Consider the following 17,472-nt stretch of genomic DNA (forward strand, 5'->3'; position numbering starts at 1 on the left):
ATATTTTTGCTATGTCTATAGATTTCATAACTGGAGTTCTGGTGTGGCACTGTAGGATAAGCACTGCACTGCTAACCACAAGGTTGGTGGTTCAAACCCACCAGCCACTCTTGGGAACCCTATGCAGGTTCACTATGAGTCAGAATCAATTAGACGGCGCTTACCAACAACAAATACCAGTGTCAAAGTATTTGACAATGCAATGATTAAACAGTCTTCTGCTAAGCAAAAAGGTTCATCCACAGTTTGAACCCACCAGCCTCTCCAAAAGAGAATGATGGGAAATTTGGCTTCCACAAAGATTGCAGTATTGGAAACCCTGTGGGAATAATGCTCCTCTGTACTTTAATATCACTGTGATTCGGAACTAACTTAAAAAGCAATGGATTAGAGTTTTGCCTTTTTGAGAATATCATATAGTTGTAATCATACAATTTGTCACTTTTCACACTGACTTCTTTCACTTAGAAATATGTATTTAATGTTCTTATGTCTTTTCATAGCCTGAAAGCTAATTTTTTGTATTGATGAATAATATGAGAATAAATTTTTAAAAAACTAAAAAGTATTGCTACTAGGGTGCCAGTTCATATAGGCACAGGTTTATTTCAAACAAAGCATGTTTATACATGCAACTGTGATCTGTGAATGGCTGCAGACAAGTTTTCTCAATAATACATTTGTCTTAGTAATGCTAGGATAATTTTTTTAAAGGCCCAATCAGTACTGTGGCTTCTGAGGGAATCTGCTGGGCCAATTAAATTTGATTCAGAGAGGTCGTCTCAGAAGTTATAATGACTGTTTTTGGTAATTCCAAAGAGGTAATCTTTTTTTTTTTTAATTTATTTAATGCTTTATTGTGAATTATGTGATAGTTTACATGGGAGAACATCAGCTTCACATTGATCCTGTCGTATATCATTTCCTTGCCATGGTTACAATCCCTCCCATGCATCATCCATCAACCAAAGGCTATACCCCGCAAGCCTGCACCCTTGTTGTCCGCATACAGCCCCTCTCCCTCTCCGGGGTCCAAAGTCCCCAGCCACTCCATCTCCTCATGTAATCGTCTCTGTCTCCATACCTGGCATCACTGATTCTCTGGGTAGGGTTCTGTTCTCCATTGTTCTCCTTTGATGGTCCCATGGACCTCCGCTCCTAGACTGCAAGGTTAATCACTCCGGAGCCTCCCTTTGCCCCAAAATGTGTACGCAAAGGGGTAATCTTGATAGATTTTCTCAAAGGACACAAATCAATCATGTCTTATAATGAATACTTTTAAGAAAATTGAAATTTTCACTAGTAAGGAAAAGGCCTGAAAGGTTGCACCCAGGAATTTTTCCCCATCATGACTGCATGTGCTCATTCTTCAGGATAACAAGGACTTTCCTAGGAGAATTTGGTTAGGAAACTCTACCCTATGAAACCCTACAGCCCTGATTTGACCCTCTTTTTTGCTTTCTTAACTCAAATGACATTGGAAAGGAACATATTTTGAGTCCCTCAAGGTGCTCAAATTGCCATTTTGATGAATGTAAATTGAAGAGCACAGAAGGTTGTTGTTGCTAGGTGTGGTCAAGTCACTTTCAACTCTTAGCAATCCTGTGCACAACAGAATGAAACACTGCCCGGTCCTGTGCCATTCTCATAATTGTTATGTTTGAGCCCATTGCTGCTGTCCCTGAGTCAATCCATCACATTGAAGGCCTTCTTTTTCACTGACCCTCCACTTTATAAAGCATGATGCCCTTTGCCAGGGACTGGTCCTCCCTGATAGCATGTCTGATATATGAGACTAAGTCTCACCATCCTGTCTTCTAAGGAACATTCTGGCTGAATTTCTTCTAACACAGACTTGTTTGTTCTTCTGTTAGTCCATGGTACTTCTCATATTCTTCTCCAACCCCATAATTCAAATGTGTCAATTCTTCTATGGTCTTCCTTATTAGTTGTCCAACTTTCACATGCAGATGAGGCAACTGAAAATACCATGGCTTGAGTCAGGCACATCTTAGTCCTCAAAACAGGATTGTTGTTGTTGTTAAGTGCCGTTGAGTCAGTTCTGACCCATAGCAACCCTGTATAGGGTTTCCGAGGAGGAGCGAGTGAGCTTGAACCACCAACCTGCAGTTCAAATGCCTTTGCAGTCTGGCACATCAACCCGCAGTGCCACACCAGGACTCCAAAACAGGATTGTTGTTGTTGTTAAGTACCGTGGAGTTGGTTCTGACTCATAGTGACCCTGCACAAGGTTTCCGAGGCTGAAAATCTTTACAGGAGCAGAAAACCTCATCTTTCTCCTGCGGAACAATTGGTATTTTTGAACTGCTGACCTTGAGGATAGCAGCCCAATTTATATCCACTACTCTGTTACTATTAAGTGCCATCGAGTCGGTTCTGACCCATAGCAACCCTGTATAGGGTTTCCAAAGAGTGACTGGTGAGCTTGAATCACCAACCTTGCAGTTTAAATGGCGTTGCTGTCTGGCGCATTAACCCACAGTGCCACACCAGGACTCCACCACTACTCTAGAGGGATGGAAATATTGCCTTTAGAAGTACAGAGCTGTAGATGGAAAATATGGATAGAAAGAATAGCTTCACATCTTAAGATTTTTGTTTAATAAAAGAAATAATACTTTTTTAACTTACCCTCATGCTTTTAATATGTGAATTTCATTGTACGAATGTCCTAGTTGATTTTCTTTCCTTTTTAAATGGTTTAGTCTTTTTCCCTAAAGGCATAAAGAAGGTTTTTTGTTTTTTCTTCATCAGTAAAATACCTAAAAGTTTTGTTAGTCTGTGTTTCAGAATTGATTGTTCAATTTTCTTAGGTAGATAGTGGGCTTATCCATGATTATTCAGGTCTGTTCTTTGCAGACATTTTCCTATATTATAATTGTAAATTTATGTTCCATTTTTTCACTTCTTCCAAAGCACCAAGGTTATTTTTTCTTATACTTCCTTTGCATGGATGCAATTTGCTATTTACTGTTCATTTTGAAAATATCATACCTTAAAAAGCAACAGTAGCAGTTATGTATATGTAAGGAAGAAGGGTTGGGAATGCTGACTAATTATTAGTGTAAGTCCTCACTCTTTTGTTGTATATGGAATGTCTACACTTTCTATGTTTTGTTAAACTGTAAAGGTAGATCCGGGTAGATCCATTTATTAAAGCTTTCAAGCTAAATCAGAAACTGGTTTTGCAGACATTATTTGGACACTTTTAAAGGTACTGTAGTTCTTGTAAATGGTGGTAGAGTGAATTCAAAACAGAAATGTAAAGATACCCTAAATTTATAGTTTCATATGTAATGTGTATGATTAAAGCAGCATTGGCCAGGAACCTTGTAATGTGAATATTAACATGAAATGCAAATGAAGCATCATGATTGCTTAAATTGAAGGTAATTATTAAGTGAAGTAAACAGATAGAGTGTACAACTTGTTGCTGTTGTTGTTAAGTGCTGCAAGTGATTTCTGACCCATGGCGGCCATATGCACAACAGAAAGAAATACTGCCCGGTCCTGCACCATTGTCACAACTGCAGCTAAACTTGAGTCCATTGCTGCTGCCATTGTTTCAATCCATCTCATTGGGGAGCTCCCTTTTTTTTTCGCTGACCCTCCACTTCATCTAACATGATGTCCTTCTCCAGGGACTGGTCCCTCCGGAAGTATGAGAGACAAAGTCTGACCATCTTGGCTTCTAAGACACATTCTGGTTGTACTTCTTCTAACACAAATGTGTTTGTTCTTCTGGAAGTCTATGGTATCTTTAATATTCTTCTCCAGCACCATAACTCAAATGCATCCATTCTTCTATGGTCTTCCTTATTCATTGTCCAACTTTCACATATATACATGAGGATATTGGAAATACCATGGTTGGGTCAGTACACCTTACTTCCCAAACTGACATCTTTGCTCTTGAACACTTTAAAGAGGTCTTTTGCAGCATATTTGCCTAATGCAGTACATCGTTTGATTTCTTGTACATCTTAGATGACTGAAAATTAAAACAAATAGCATCAGTTCCGAGAAGATTCACTAACTGACTCTCATTCAATTAATTTTGTGTTTATTCTGTGTGATGGTTTTCGTGTATTAACATAACAACTTATTTGATTCTACTACTGGCCAAGCCCCCATTTGAAGATCCAATAACACAAAGATGATTTTAAATATTATCTCTCACTTTAAAATTTCATTGTCTAGTTTGGACTATGTGGAAATTAATTTCAAATAATAAATTCCCTCCTTTCCCTTCCCTGCCCCCCCAGAGTTGTCCATTCATTTGTTTCATTTGGTGTTTTGGATCACCTCTATTTCTTTGTATCACACAACTGAATGGTGTTTTGCTCTCTTTCATACAGGGCAGCTACTGATCACAATGTGGATAATACAACGGAAATCCTCAGGGAGTGGCTGAAAAATGTACAGAGACTTTATCACTATGTAGAATGGAGACCTATGGATGAACCACAGTGAGTAGCAAGATCATAATTTGTAAGCTCATTACTCATCCTTTCTCTTCTAATGAATTCAAGCTTCTAACCTGGAAGAGATATGTAACTTTTTCTTGTCATTCATCTGTGTATCTCGAAAGTTATGAAGACATGCCACTTCTTTCTTTGACAGATCTTAATAGTTCTCTCTCCCTCTTTATTCCAACTCAGTTCAAGTTCTCACTATCTCATAATTCAATTACCAAAACTATATATATATATATATATTAAAAACATATGTAAACATATATATATGTTTTATTGTGAATTATGTGATAGTTTACATGGGAGAACATTAGCTTTACATTCATCCTATTGTATATCATTTCATTGTCATGGTTACAGTCCCCTCCATGCAAACAAAGGGTATACCCTACAAGCCTGTCCCCCCACCCCCACCCCCGCCGGTCGTCAGCACACAGCCCCTCTCTCTCACTCTCTAGATCTAGAGTCCCCAGCCACTCCATCTCTCCACATCATCGTCTCTGCCTCCATCTCTGGCATCACTGTGTCTCTGGGTAGGGTCCCGCACTCCACTCATCAACCTTGATGGTCCCAGGGTCTTCCACTCCTGGACTGCAAAGTCAATCATTCCCCTCCTTTTGCTACAAAACATCTACCTTTACATTTCCAACCCTCACAGTCAGTCCTGATATTATTCATTATAGTACCACAAGAGACCTATCCCCATCTCCTTTCATCAGCCCCACCCAGACCAACTGGATACTACTCAGTGGAGATTCTACCTTTCTTTGCACCCTCTGGATCTAGGCTCCCTCTTAAAAGCTTATAAGCCAGTCACTTCTTGCCTTTGTAGCCTCCCCCTCCCCATTTTGGGTAGCCAATGTCCCAGTTGCCCTTCCCTGTCTACTCTGTATATGGTGGGGAGGGAATGATCATCGCTATAAAGATTTGTTCTGTCTTTTGAGCTACTGCATCCATAGTTGTAGGGCAAGTTTATCAAATTGTATCAGATTACTCTTTTTTTCCCTCTTCTTTCTTCTTCTAGTTGAGCTCTGGTCATCCAGTCATTGAAGCCAGGTCAAGTGGGTATTATCTGCAAGTGTGGGTGTTCTTGTGCATATGCCCTCTGTTCTTATCAGCTTGATGCTTCACTCTCCACTCTAGTCCTTTGTGGCTATGTCACTGACTCTGGGCCCAAGAGTCCCCAGGTCTTGCCAAACTGCTGGCCAACCAGCTCTCCACCTGGGTTCACAGGAGTCTATTGAACATTGTAGGGCTTAGCTCGCAGCTTCATTGCTGTTTTTCCCTCACTTTCCCTTATCAGTGATGAACGTGGTCACCAATCACAGCACATGTCTGCTCATGTATTCCCATTGAGTTTTAGTCTTAGAAGGGGGTTTACCCTGAGGGGACCTAACCACTTGCCTTGATGTCTCCTGGGCGAGCAACTTGCTTGTTCTTGGAGTAATCAGTCAGACTGCCATTATTCTTTTGTATTTTTCCTGTCAGTCTTTCTTTCAAGAAGTAGCTTCTGTTCTTCTAGTTGCTCCAGGCTGGTCTGCTTGTCCTTTCAAGTGGGAATTTCCCACCTCAGATGATTCTGGATGGGGTTCAGGATTCCACATATGGTCTTATGTAATGCAGAGGCTCCATAGGAAGCTTCCTTCACTGGGCACGTTGTAGCCCCATTGTAGGTATTCCAATCAGTTATAGGGAGAAGATGGATTTACAAGCTTTCTATGATGATATTTCTGGCTATTCTTTTCTCTCCCTCTCCAGTGTCTATTTTATGATGGTATGCCAGGGAAACCAAAATTCAAAAGATAGCCAAGCATCTTAACATTATTTCACCCCTTTTTCCCATTCCAACCATGTCTCAATCCCTGTATCCCAGAGCCCTGTTTTTCCAAGATTGTGCATACATCATTATTTACCTCTGTCCCACTTAGCCCATGCAAACCTACCTAATTGTTTTCCCATCCACTTTGTTCTTCCATTCCCCTCCCCCTTATTGTGTATTGACACTCTCCCCAGAACCCAAACTATCCTGTGTCTATTCCCTACCCTGTGTTCCACCTTCCCCTCCCTCCCCTCATCCCATCCCCCACATCCCGATAACCAGCAAAGAATCTCTCCCTTTAGAATGGGTTCTTTTTCTTAGTCTTTTACAGTAGTGGTCCTATGCAGTATTTCTCCTTTTGTGACTGACTAATTTCACTCTGTATAATGTCCTCAAGGTTCATCCATGTTATACTGGTGGCTTTCAGCTTCCTTGTTATTCTTCAAGGTAGCATAATATTCCATTGTGTGTATGTATTACAGTTTGCGTGTTCATTCTTCAGTTGATGGGCTCTTAGGCTGTGTCCATCATTTTGCTATTGTAAATAGTGCTGCTATGAACATTGGTGTGCATATATCTACTCGTGTATGGCTCGTATTTCTTGTGGGTAAATACCAAGGAGAATTGCTGAGGAAGCTCCATATTGCTTTCCAGAGAGGTTGAACCATTTTGCAATTCCACCAGCAATGCAGGAGCATCCCAGTCTCTCCACATCCTCACTAGCATTTATTGTCCTCTAGATTTTTTATCTTTGCTGTTATTGCTGTTGTGAGATGATATCTCATTTTTGTTTTGATTTGCATCTCTCTAATGGCTAGTGATCATGAATATTTCTTTATATGTTTGTTTGCTGCCTGGATCTCCTCCTTAGTGAAGTGTCTGTTGATGTCCTGTGCCTATTTTTTAATTGGGTTATTTGTCTTTTTCTTGTAGAGGTGTTGTAGTTTCCTATAAATTTTAGAAATGAGTCCCTTGTCTGATGTGTTGTTGTAAAAGATTTTTTCCCATTCTGTGGGTTCTGTTTTTACTCTTCTGGTGGACTCTTTTCTTTTGATGCACATAAGTTTTTAATTTTTAGTATATACCAATCATCTATTTTGTCTACTTTTGTTTGTGTAGTTTTCAAGGTGTTTGGTATTCTGTGTATTCCCTGAATTAGAGCCCTCACATTCGTCCCTATTTTTTTTATTGATGGACTTCATAATTCTGGGATTCACATTTAGGTCTTTAATCCATGCTGAGTTGGTTTTTGTATAAGGCGTGAGGTAAAGGTCGTGTTTCAATCTTTTGCATATTGTTTTCTAGTTCTGCCGGCACCATCTGTTGAAGAGACTATCTCTTCCCCATGTGATATATTTAGGTAGTTTGTCCAAAATCAGTTGGCTGTATGTGAGTGAGTTAATTTTTGGATTCTCAATTCTGTTCCATGATCAATGTATTTTTCATTGTACTAGTACCAGGCTGTTTTGACCACTGTAGCCATGTAATAAAATTTGAAGTCAGGGAGTGAGATGTTTCCAATCTTATTCTTCTTCTTAATCAGTGCTTTCTTTATCCTGGGTCTCTTTTTCTTTTCTGTGTAAGGTTTGTAATTGTTTTATCCATCTCTTTGAAGAATGTCATTGGAATCTGGATTGGGATTGCATTATATGTGTAAATTGCTTTGGTCAGTATTGACATTTTCACAATGTTAAGTCTTCCTATCCAGGAGCATGGTACATTCTTCCATTTCTGTAGGTCTCTTGATTTCTTGTAGTAGTCTAAAACCATATATATTTTAAAATATTATAGTAAGTCCATAGAAGAATTGGTGGATTTCAGTTACAGTTTTGGGGGAGAAAATTGAAATTACTATAGACTGCCAAAAGAATAAGCAAATCTGTTTTGGAAGAAGTACAGTCTGAATGCTCATTAGAAGCCAGGATGGCCAGACTTCGTCTCTCATACCTCATATTGTTGGGAGGGAACAGTCCCTGGAGAAGAATATCATGTTTGGTAAAGTGGAGGGTCAGCAAAAGAAGAGACAGACCCCCAATTACGATGGATTGCCACAGTGGCAGCAGCCATGGGCTCAAATGTGGCAACAATTATGAGGATAGCACAGAACTAGGCAGTGTTTCATTCCATTGTGCATAGGATCGCTATGAGTCAGTACCAGTTCGATCTCAATGGCGCCTAACCACCACCACAACAACATTTAATCATATTTTGAATATAACCCTTTTATACTTGAGGGATAATAGTGAAAAGTTTGTATACATTATATGTACATCTTACTTTTTCTTATTTGCCATATCTGAAAATTATTCCATAGAAGTAGTTAAGGAACTTCTTCATGCCTTTTTTGAATACTTTTATAGTTTTCAGTTGTATGGATGTATTGTAATTATTTAATCAGACACCTGCTGATAGACATTTAGGTATGATCGTAACCTTATCAGTTTCTTAGTTGCTTCCATCTCCAACTCATCCTACATAGCATCTTGTCATGTCAACTTACCTAAAAGAGTAATTAAGTGGTTGTTTTCCTCTAAGGCAGTGCTCACTCTGTGAGAAGCTCTGTAGTGCTTGCTATTCACACCATCCCTTCTCTAATTTGTACAGTGATGCTGTGGAACAGTCACTCCTGTCATTTCCTCTTTTGCCATAAACATTCACAACCATGGAGAAATTAACCCTTTCAAGACCAAATTATTGTTTTGCTGAAATCAGTGTGTTTTCACTAATGGAAGACATTTTGAGTGAAATGAAAAGAAAAGAAAAAAGTGTTTTGAGGTTATGTATATTTTGATACAACTGGTGGCACACATATGTCCCAAGAGGCTTCTGGTGCTAGGATTGGGGAGATGAGGCCCATTTCTTCAGATCCACACGGTTATACAGCCCCCCGCCCCCCGCTAGATGGCAGCATATTCTAAATGTGGGATAGCAACTTTCCACTAAACCCCAGAGAATAAAAATGCAGATGGACACTATATGTCTCCTGGGTCATGAAAGGTAAACTTCCCAAGCTCAACCAGTATGGAGCACATATTAAAATCCTGGTCATTAGATTTCAGGGCTCACATTCTTAACCACCATCATGCTCAGCTTCTTCCCTAACAGCTTACGATATGTACTTTCAAGGATTGCAGCATTTTCAACCTTGGAGTCCATAAAGCACAAAAATAGACTCCTAAGACTCACCCTGAGACAGAATTGACCACAGTGCAAACATTTCTGCAAAAGGTGCTAGTAGCAGTAACAAGATTCTACCAGTTATATTTTGCCCAAAATAACTTAGACACTGGTCTCCCTGAAGAAGAGAGAATACTTGTGATTGTAACCAATATGCATTATTTATTGAAGTAGAAGATTTACAATAAAAATTTCCCTGAGTTATACAAAGTGATATACCTGAACCAAGGTACAGCTTGTGTGAAAAAGCTTCTCCAAACCTAAATTCTTATCCCAGAATATATGAGTATTTTTTTAAAACATAAAATTATAAACAATAAAAAAAGGACACCAATAACTCTCCAGAACCTACTGAACGAAGCTTAGATACCTCAAACTTATATTCAAAAGATTCCATAACCACTGGCCCCACAGTAATGCCCTACTATTTCCTACTGTTTCTTGACAGAAAACCCACTTGATTCAGATTGCTTCCCCCCTTTTTTTTTAAACCCCAAGTCTTTTGTCTTGCAGGTTTATTTTCTTGGCAGGGCCTTCCCTTCTGTGTAACAGATTCCAAACCCCACCGACTACAGTTACAAAGATCTTATTATCTCTCAACTCACGTGCTACTTATTTTTTACGTCACTCTTTTGACGTAATGCGTTTAACAGTTTTATTTAAATGTGTAATTAATGTATTTCTTAAGTAAATTTTAAGCAGGGGGTTAGAGAGTAGAAATCATTTCTGTTTCCCCCCCGCCCCAGTGCTATGTTTCCAACAATCACTAAATTCATTTTTGTTGGAGGAACAAATGAGTGAATAAGAGCATTCAGAAACTATTGTAAATGTTCCCAAGGCCGCTATAATTTCAGCATAACATCGGCAAATTTTAAAGCTAGAATAAATTGAATTTGCCTGAATTTTTGCCCAGGTAAGGTCATTTATTAAAAGCCAAATTTGTATTTTAATAACACATACCATTTTAGGGGGGGAAATCTATTTTTCATTCTCTCTAAATACATTTACTGTATGAATAATCTAATTCTAACATTTGGTTCACATATTGGGCAAAACTGAGCAACAAAGTTGAACACCAATTTTGAACACTCCTTTGTGGTTTCTAAGAATGGGGTTTGGGTGAATTTATAAGTAGCACAGGAAGACTTTTTGTATCTACCTTGTAATCTGGTAATTTTCCAAATAGCTAGATTTACTGGATCGTTATATGCCAAGGACAGTGTGATTTTTTTTTAGGCAAGGCATTATTTTGGTGGTAATATATCCAGAAAAACTGGAATTCCATTGATTTCCATTGAAACAGTAATTGGTGAAGACATCCCAGAGAATTCCTTTGCAGCATGTACTTTTTTAAACTCTGTATAGCTGCAGTCTCATTGTGTGAACACTTTAAAGCATTCTAGTGTGAAGTCCTGGTGTGACACTGTTGGATAAACACTGGACTGCTAACCACAAGGTCTGCAGCAGTTCAAACCCACCAGCCACTCCTCGGAAAACAGGGTCACTATGAGTCAAAGCCGACTTGACAGCACATAACAGTAATGGCCAGTTATTGAGGCCGCAGTGACAGTACCAGTGTCCATACAGGTTGGAAACTTTCAGAAGAACTTTGTAGTAGGTATAGCAACCCACTTGCCTGTATAGCCCTATAAGAGTCTTGACTATTTTGTTGTTGTTGTTAGGTGTCATCGAGCCAGTTCCTACTCATAGTGACCTCATGCACAATCGAACAAAATACTGTGGGACCTGCACCGTCCTCACAATCACTGTTAAGCTTGAGCCCATTGATGTTGCCACTGTTTAACTGGGAGGACTTTGCCCTTTTTTTTGCTGGCCCTTCACTTTACCTAGCAGGAGGGACTGGCCCCTCCTGATAATATGTTTGAAGTATGAAAGACGAAGTCTCACCATTTTGGCATCTAAGGAGCAACCTAGCTGTCATTCTTCCAACACAGATTTGTTGGTTCTTCTGGCAGTCCTTGGTACTTTTAATATTCTTTGCCACCACCATAACTAAAAAAAAAAAATCAGTTCTTCTAAGGTCTTCCTTATTCAGTGTCCAACTTTCACGTACATATGATTCTATTGAAAATACCATGGCTTGGGTCAGGCACACCCTAATCCTCAAACTGACATCTTTGCTCTTGAACACTTTAAAGAGTTCTTCTGCAGCAGATGTGCCTAATGCAATATGTCATTTGATTTTTTGAGTGCTGCTTCCATGAGTGTTGATAGCAGAATCAATCAAAATGAAGTCTTTGACAGCTTCAGTCTTTTCTCCATTTATCATGATGTTATTCATTGGTCCAGTGGTGAGGATTTGTGTTTCCTTTACATTGAAGTATAACCCATACTGAAGGCTGTGGTCTTAGATATTGATAAGCAGAGATTCCCAAAGACATTGCAATTGGTTAAGTTAATTCGTAATTGGTGACGTTAATTCCCTAACTTGGCTTCACCTGGAGTAGATCAATGTGTTTGGCTCTACAGAGTCCTTTACTGAGACACCACCAAGTCAAGTTAACCTTTGTTTTCCCTGGATAATTTTCTTCACGCAGCAACATTTCCAAGTGTACTTAACAGAAGACATCTAGGAAGTGTCTAGGAACGCGGGTTTGGAGCTTTAACTGCCTGGATTGAAAGCCTGACTGTGCCCCTTACTAACTGTGTGCATATTAGGCAAATGACTTCACCTTTCTTTATCTGTGGATTAGAAAGGATGGTAGCTCTTACCTTAGACAACTTATGTAAGAACCCAGTGAAATGTTTCATATAAAGACTTTCTATGCAGTAAGCAGCAAGCTACTAAATCTCTCCTTGTGCCATTTCCTTGTCTGCAATATGAGACTGATGATAACAATAATTGGATCGACTTCTCAAGGCTACTGGAGAATTGAATGAATTAGCACACATCAACCTTTAGGATAGAGCCTGGCTCGTACAGGCATCTGATAATATCCGTCATTGTCATCATCATACTCTTTCAGGTCTTATCCTGATGAAATTGGACCAAAGCACTGGCCAAGCTCCCGCTTTACCCATGTGATGAGACTACGGCAGGCAGCCCTTCGAACTGCGAGGGAAAAATGGTCAGACTACATTCTGGTAAAAGCAGATGTTTGATTTCTTGACAGCTGTTATCTAGAATGTGTCCAAATCAGTTTTCTAAACACTAAGACTATGAGGGCAAGCTAAGCAGCCTTTTGTTTAGGCACTACACCCTCTTGTTAAATAAAGGTTTGAGAGAAATTTGTGGGAACTTAATATTGGGTTATCTAGATTTCATCTCAGACCCATTCCTCATATGCATTTTCAGTGGGGTAATAAAAGAACTCTTAAACCACATGGTCAATTTCACATAAAAGAGGCGTGAGAAATCTTAAAAAATTTTAAACTTCATTGTTATATTCATAGAGAATGTTGTAGGCAAAGTGATATAAATTGTTTGAATAACTTTTGGGGAGATGTTTGGAGATATGGGAAAATAATTTGTGACTCATATTGTTGTTGTTGTTATGTGCCGTGGAGTCGGTTCCGATTCATAGCGACCCTGTACAGAGTTTCCAAGGCAGTAAATCTTTACAGGAGCAGAAAGCCTCATCTTTCTCCCGTGGAACAGCTGGTAGTTTCGAACTGCTGACCCTGAGGCTTGCAGCCCGATTCGTAATCACTACACTACCAGAGCTCCTTATTAGCAGCTCTGAAACTCCATTCCATGATGGTCTCAGGAGATTTAGAGAATGGCATCACTTGCTTGGCCTTCTGGACTCTAGTAGAGTACTCTTTCCAACAAGAGGTTCCTTTATTTCCCTTAAAGTGGTGCCAACAAATGCTGGGCTTGATGGTTATGAATCATTGTTGTAGTGTGCTTTTGGCCTTGATGAACCTATCTCAATAGGAAAGGATAACTTCCTAAGTATCAAGGAACTCAAGTGCCTCTTTCTGTCTTGAAAACTGACAGAGACTTCCTCTCCACCCCCCAACACACATATACATTTATGAGAACCAAGTTCTTCATATGTGCCCCTCAAAATTCATTTCATTCTTTTGACAAATGTTTTCCAGTATGAGACTAGAAATAACAGCAGTAAAGCAAGCTAACACTGGTTCATTTAATTTATGGATATGTGGTGCTGTAGGATAAACACTGGACTCAAACCCACCAGCTATTCCCTGGAAACCCAGTACAGGTTAAGGTCGATGACATTTAGCAACAACAACAACTGTTGTGTTATTAAAGTTGCCAATTTTCAAAAAGGTTTATTTCCATTTACGTCTTTCTTGCCCCTCAGTTACAAGAAAAGGCTCAATATTTGATTGCACACATTTTCAACAAAACTAATTTCATAAATTTTTCCAATTGTACGGACAATATTTAACATCATATAACTGTTTAAATGCCTAATAATGTGAAACTGAACCACAAATATGTTTGATAAACAGATTGACTGTCATAGAATGAAAGCTTCTGATTATTTTTTATATATGGATTTGGTATGCGTTTTTGTTGCTGTTAAGTGCTGTTAAGTCAGTTTCAACTCATAGCTACCCTATGTAGGGTTCCTGAGGAGCAGATGATGTGTTTGAACTGATGACCTTGTGATTACCAGTACAGTGCATATCCTACAGAGCCACACCAGGACTTCACTATCTTGTCAATGAATCAGTGTTAATACTGACTGCAGATAGAAATAAGGAATACCTTAATTGGTTAGCATATTTTGATATAATATACTGGTATGGTGTCATAGGTAAGCACTAGACTGCTAACTGCAAGGTCAGTGGTTCAAATCCACCAGCTACTCCTCGGAAACCTCTCCTTGCTATGAGTCAGCAACAAACTGGATGGCACTAAAAAACAACATAAGCACTGGACAGAAAGGTCAGTTTGAATCATAAGGTTGGCAGTTCGAACTCACCAGCCTTTCCTCAGAAGCCCTTTACAGGGTCACTATGAGTCAGAACCGACGCCATGGCACTCAACAACAATAATACATCTATATTGGGCCCTCCTGGCGTTACTATCCTAACTAGACCTGTCCATCTGTACCCAGAGTGGTTAGTGAATGGATCTTTAAGAGATTGAGGGCCATTGATATCTTTCATTTAAACCATTTGTTGTCATTATTGTTATGTGCCGTTGAGTTCTGATGCATAACGACCCTTTATAGGGTTTCCAAGGAGTGGCTGGTGAGTTTAAACTGCTGACCTTGTGATTCAAACCAACCTTGGGGTCCAGTGCATTATCCCACAGCACCACACCAGGACTCCATTTAAACCATTAACCAAAGTATAAGTTAGGTCTTACTTGAGTATGTACTCAATATGGTAGTGCCAGTCCATTGTTTGGTGCCTCATGTAGTGGTGCTGACCACGTGAAAGTTAAACTACAGTTCTGACTGGCTGAAAGGTGATTTTTCCAAAAGTCACCCAGCTGCATTGGTTTCAGTAGGGAGGATATGGATATCTCACAAGCTTACACATCTTTCAGAAGTGTTTGGTGTTTATTTTTGAGCCCAATACTGAAAACTGTCTTTTCACCTGACATTTTCCTTTTCTTTCCTTAGTTCATAGATGTGGACAATTTCCTGACAAATCCAAAGACCCTGAATTTAATGATCACAGAAAACAAAACCATTGTGGCTCCCATGCTGGAATCTCGAAGTCTGTACTCTAATTTCTGGTGCGGAATCACACCTCAGGCAAGTCTTGTGGGCAGTAAGTTAAGGCTGGAAGATTAACAAAGCAGCATGGAGTCCTGGTGTACAACTGTGGGTTAATGTGCCAGACTGCCAAGCTGTTTGAACTGCAAGGTCGGCAGTTCAAGTATGGGTGGGAACCAACTTGATGGCACTAAACAACAACTGTGTCCACAGTAACCCATTCTCTGTTTCTTTGTTCCTGCCTTGCAATATGCATGCCATGCATGGTATTGTGAGTGTTTTTGAGAAAGAATGTAAATCTGATCCAGGGCCATAACTCAGTGTATAAATGAATTGTGATGAAAATATTCTAATGAGCTTCCCTTGTTGTTGTTGTTAAGTACTGTGGAGTCGGTTCAGACTCATAGTGACCTTGCACAGGGTTTCCGAGGCTTCAAATCTTTATGGGAGCCGAAAGCCTCATCATTCTCCCGCGAAACAGCTGGCCGTTTCGAACTGCTGACTTGGAGGTTAGCAGCCCAGTCCATAACCACTATGCAACCAGAGCTCCTCAAATCGGTTCTGACCCACAGTGACCCTGCATAGGGTTTCCGAGGCAGTAAATCTTTGTGGGAGCAGAAAGCCTCATCTTTCTCCTAAGGAGCAACTGGTGGACTCAAACCGCTAACCATGCACTTGCCAACCTGGTGCTTATCCTACAGAAACACCATTCCTCCATAGCTTCCCTCAGAAACTTTAAACATAATGTATTGGAACTTATGCCTTTTTTCTCTGACAAAGATTTTTTTTTTTAATCCTGGAATTTTTTTGTCAGTAAAAACTAACATAAGAATTATTGTTGTTGTTTAGAACCATCCAGTAAATTCCAACTCATAGTAACCCTATTTAGGATTTCCAAGAATTAGCTGGTGGGTTTAAACCCCTGACCTTGTGGTTAGCAGTCCAGTGCTTATCCTACAGTGGCACACTATCACAGTGGTGGTGGATTTATGTGTTGTCTAGTCAGTTCTGACTCATAGAGACTCTGTATAGGGTTTCTGAGGCTTTAAACCTTTGGGGAGCAAAAAGCCTCATCTTTCTTTCATGAAGTGACTAGTAGGTTTGAATTGCTGACCTTGCAGTTAACAACCTAGCTTGTAACTCATTAAGCGACCAGGGCTTCTAGACGAATGCTATAGAAAACTTCAGAAACAGAGAAAAGTATAACAAAATCACGTTGATCTCCTCCACTGTGATGTCACTACAGGTAGCAGCTTGGCCAAACTTCAATAACTGTAATATCATCAACAACTGTGCTTAGCTTCAACAATATTCAAGTTGTTTGCAATTTTTAACTATTATGATGACCATAGTCAATATAAACTTTTCTGTATTTCAGGTTATTTCCTTAGTATAGCTTCCCAGAAGTAGAATTACTGAGCCAAAGATTATAGATATTTCTATAATTTCTAGTATATGTTGTCATCTGTATTTTCAGAGTCCTAATAATTAAAACTTCCATGGATACTTAGTGTTTACAAAATTCATCATTTTAATTTTCATCCTCTTTCCGTATCATAAAATCTTCAATGTCTAGAGGTCTGTTTTGTTGTGTTTTGTTGTTAAGTGCCATCGAGTTTGTTTAGACTCATAGCAACCCTGTGCACAACAGAATGAAACACTGCCCGGTCCTGGGCCAACCTCACAATTGTTACAAGCTCCGAGCCCATGGATGCTGCCACTGTACCAATCCATCCGTTGGGGGTCTTCCTCTTTTTCTCTGACCCTCTACTTTATTAACATGATATCCTCCTCCAGAGACTGGTCCCGCCTGATAATGTGCCAAAAGTATTAGAGATGAAGTCTTGCCATCCTGGCTTCTAAGGAGCACTCTGGCTGTACTTCTTCCAACACGGATTTGTTTGTTCTTTTGGCAGCCCATGGCATTTTCAGTATTTTTTGCCCATACCATAATTCAAATGAATTAATTAGTCTATGGTCCTCCTTATTCATTGTCCAACTTTTAGATGTTGTTGTTGTTAAGCGCTGCCGAGTTGGTTCCAACCCTGTATAGGGCTTCTGAGGAGTGACTGGTGAGTTTGAATTTGTAGCTCAAACCAACCTTGCAGTCCAGCACATTAACCCACAGCGCCACACCAGGGTTCCTTTCAGATGCATATGGGATTTTTGAAAATATCATGTCATGGGCCAAGTGCACCTTAGTCCTCAAACATCTTTACTCCTGAACATTTTAAAGAAGTCTTGTGCAACAGATTTGCCTAATACAATATGTAGTTTGATTTCTTGACTGCCGTCTCCATAAGCACAGATTGTGAAT

The 17,472-nt window shown here is 39.6% G+C and overlaps 1 protein-coding gene across 1 annotated transcript in view; it reads left to right on the top strand.

The window, feature by feature from the left end:
- Window positions 1–17,472, top strand: part of COLGALT2 (collagen beta(1-O)galactosyltransferase 2) — a 176,136-nt gene that overhangs the window by 106,733 nt on the left and 51,931 nt on the right. The window contains exons 2-4 of the mRNA XM_006872528.1: window positions 4,380–4,490; window positions 12,480–12,597; window positions 15,060–15,194. Of these exons, the coding sequence (XP_006872590.1) occupies window positions 4,380–4,490; window positions 12,480–12,597; window positions 15,060–15,194 (364 nt within the window). The remainder of the gene's footprint in view (window positions 1–4,379; window positions 4,491–12,479; window positions 12,598–15,059; window positions 15,195–17,472) is intronic.

Source organism: Chrysochloris asiatica, unplaced genomic scaffold (assembly GCF_000296735.1).
Source record: "Chrysochloris asiatica unplaced genomic scaffold, ChrAsi1.0 scaffold00203, whole genome shotgun sequence".
NCBI classification, from domain to species: Eukaryota; Metazoa; Chordata; class Mammalia; order Afrosoricida; family Chrysochloridae; genus Chrysochloris; species Chrysochloris asiatica.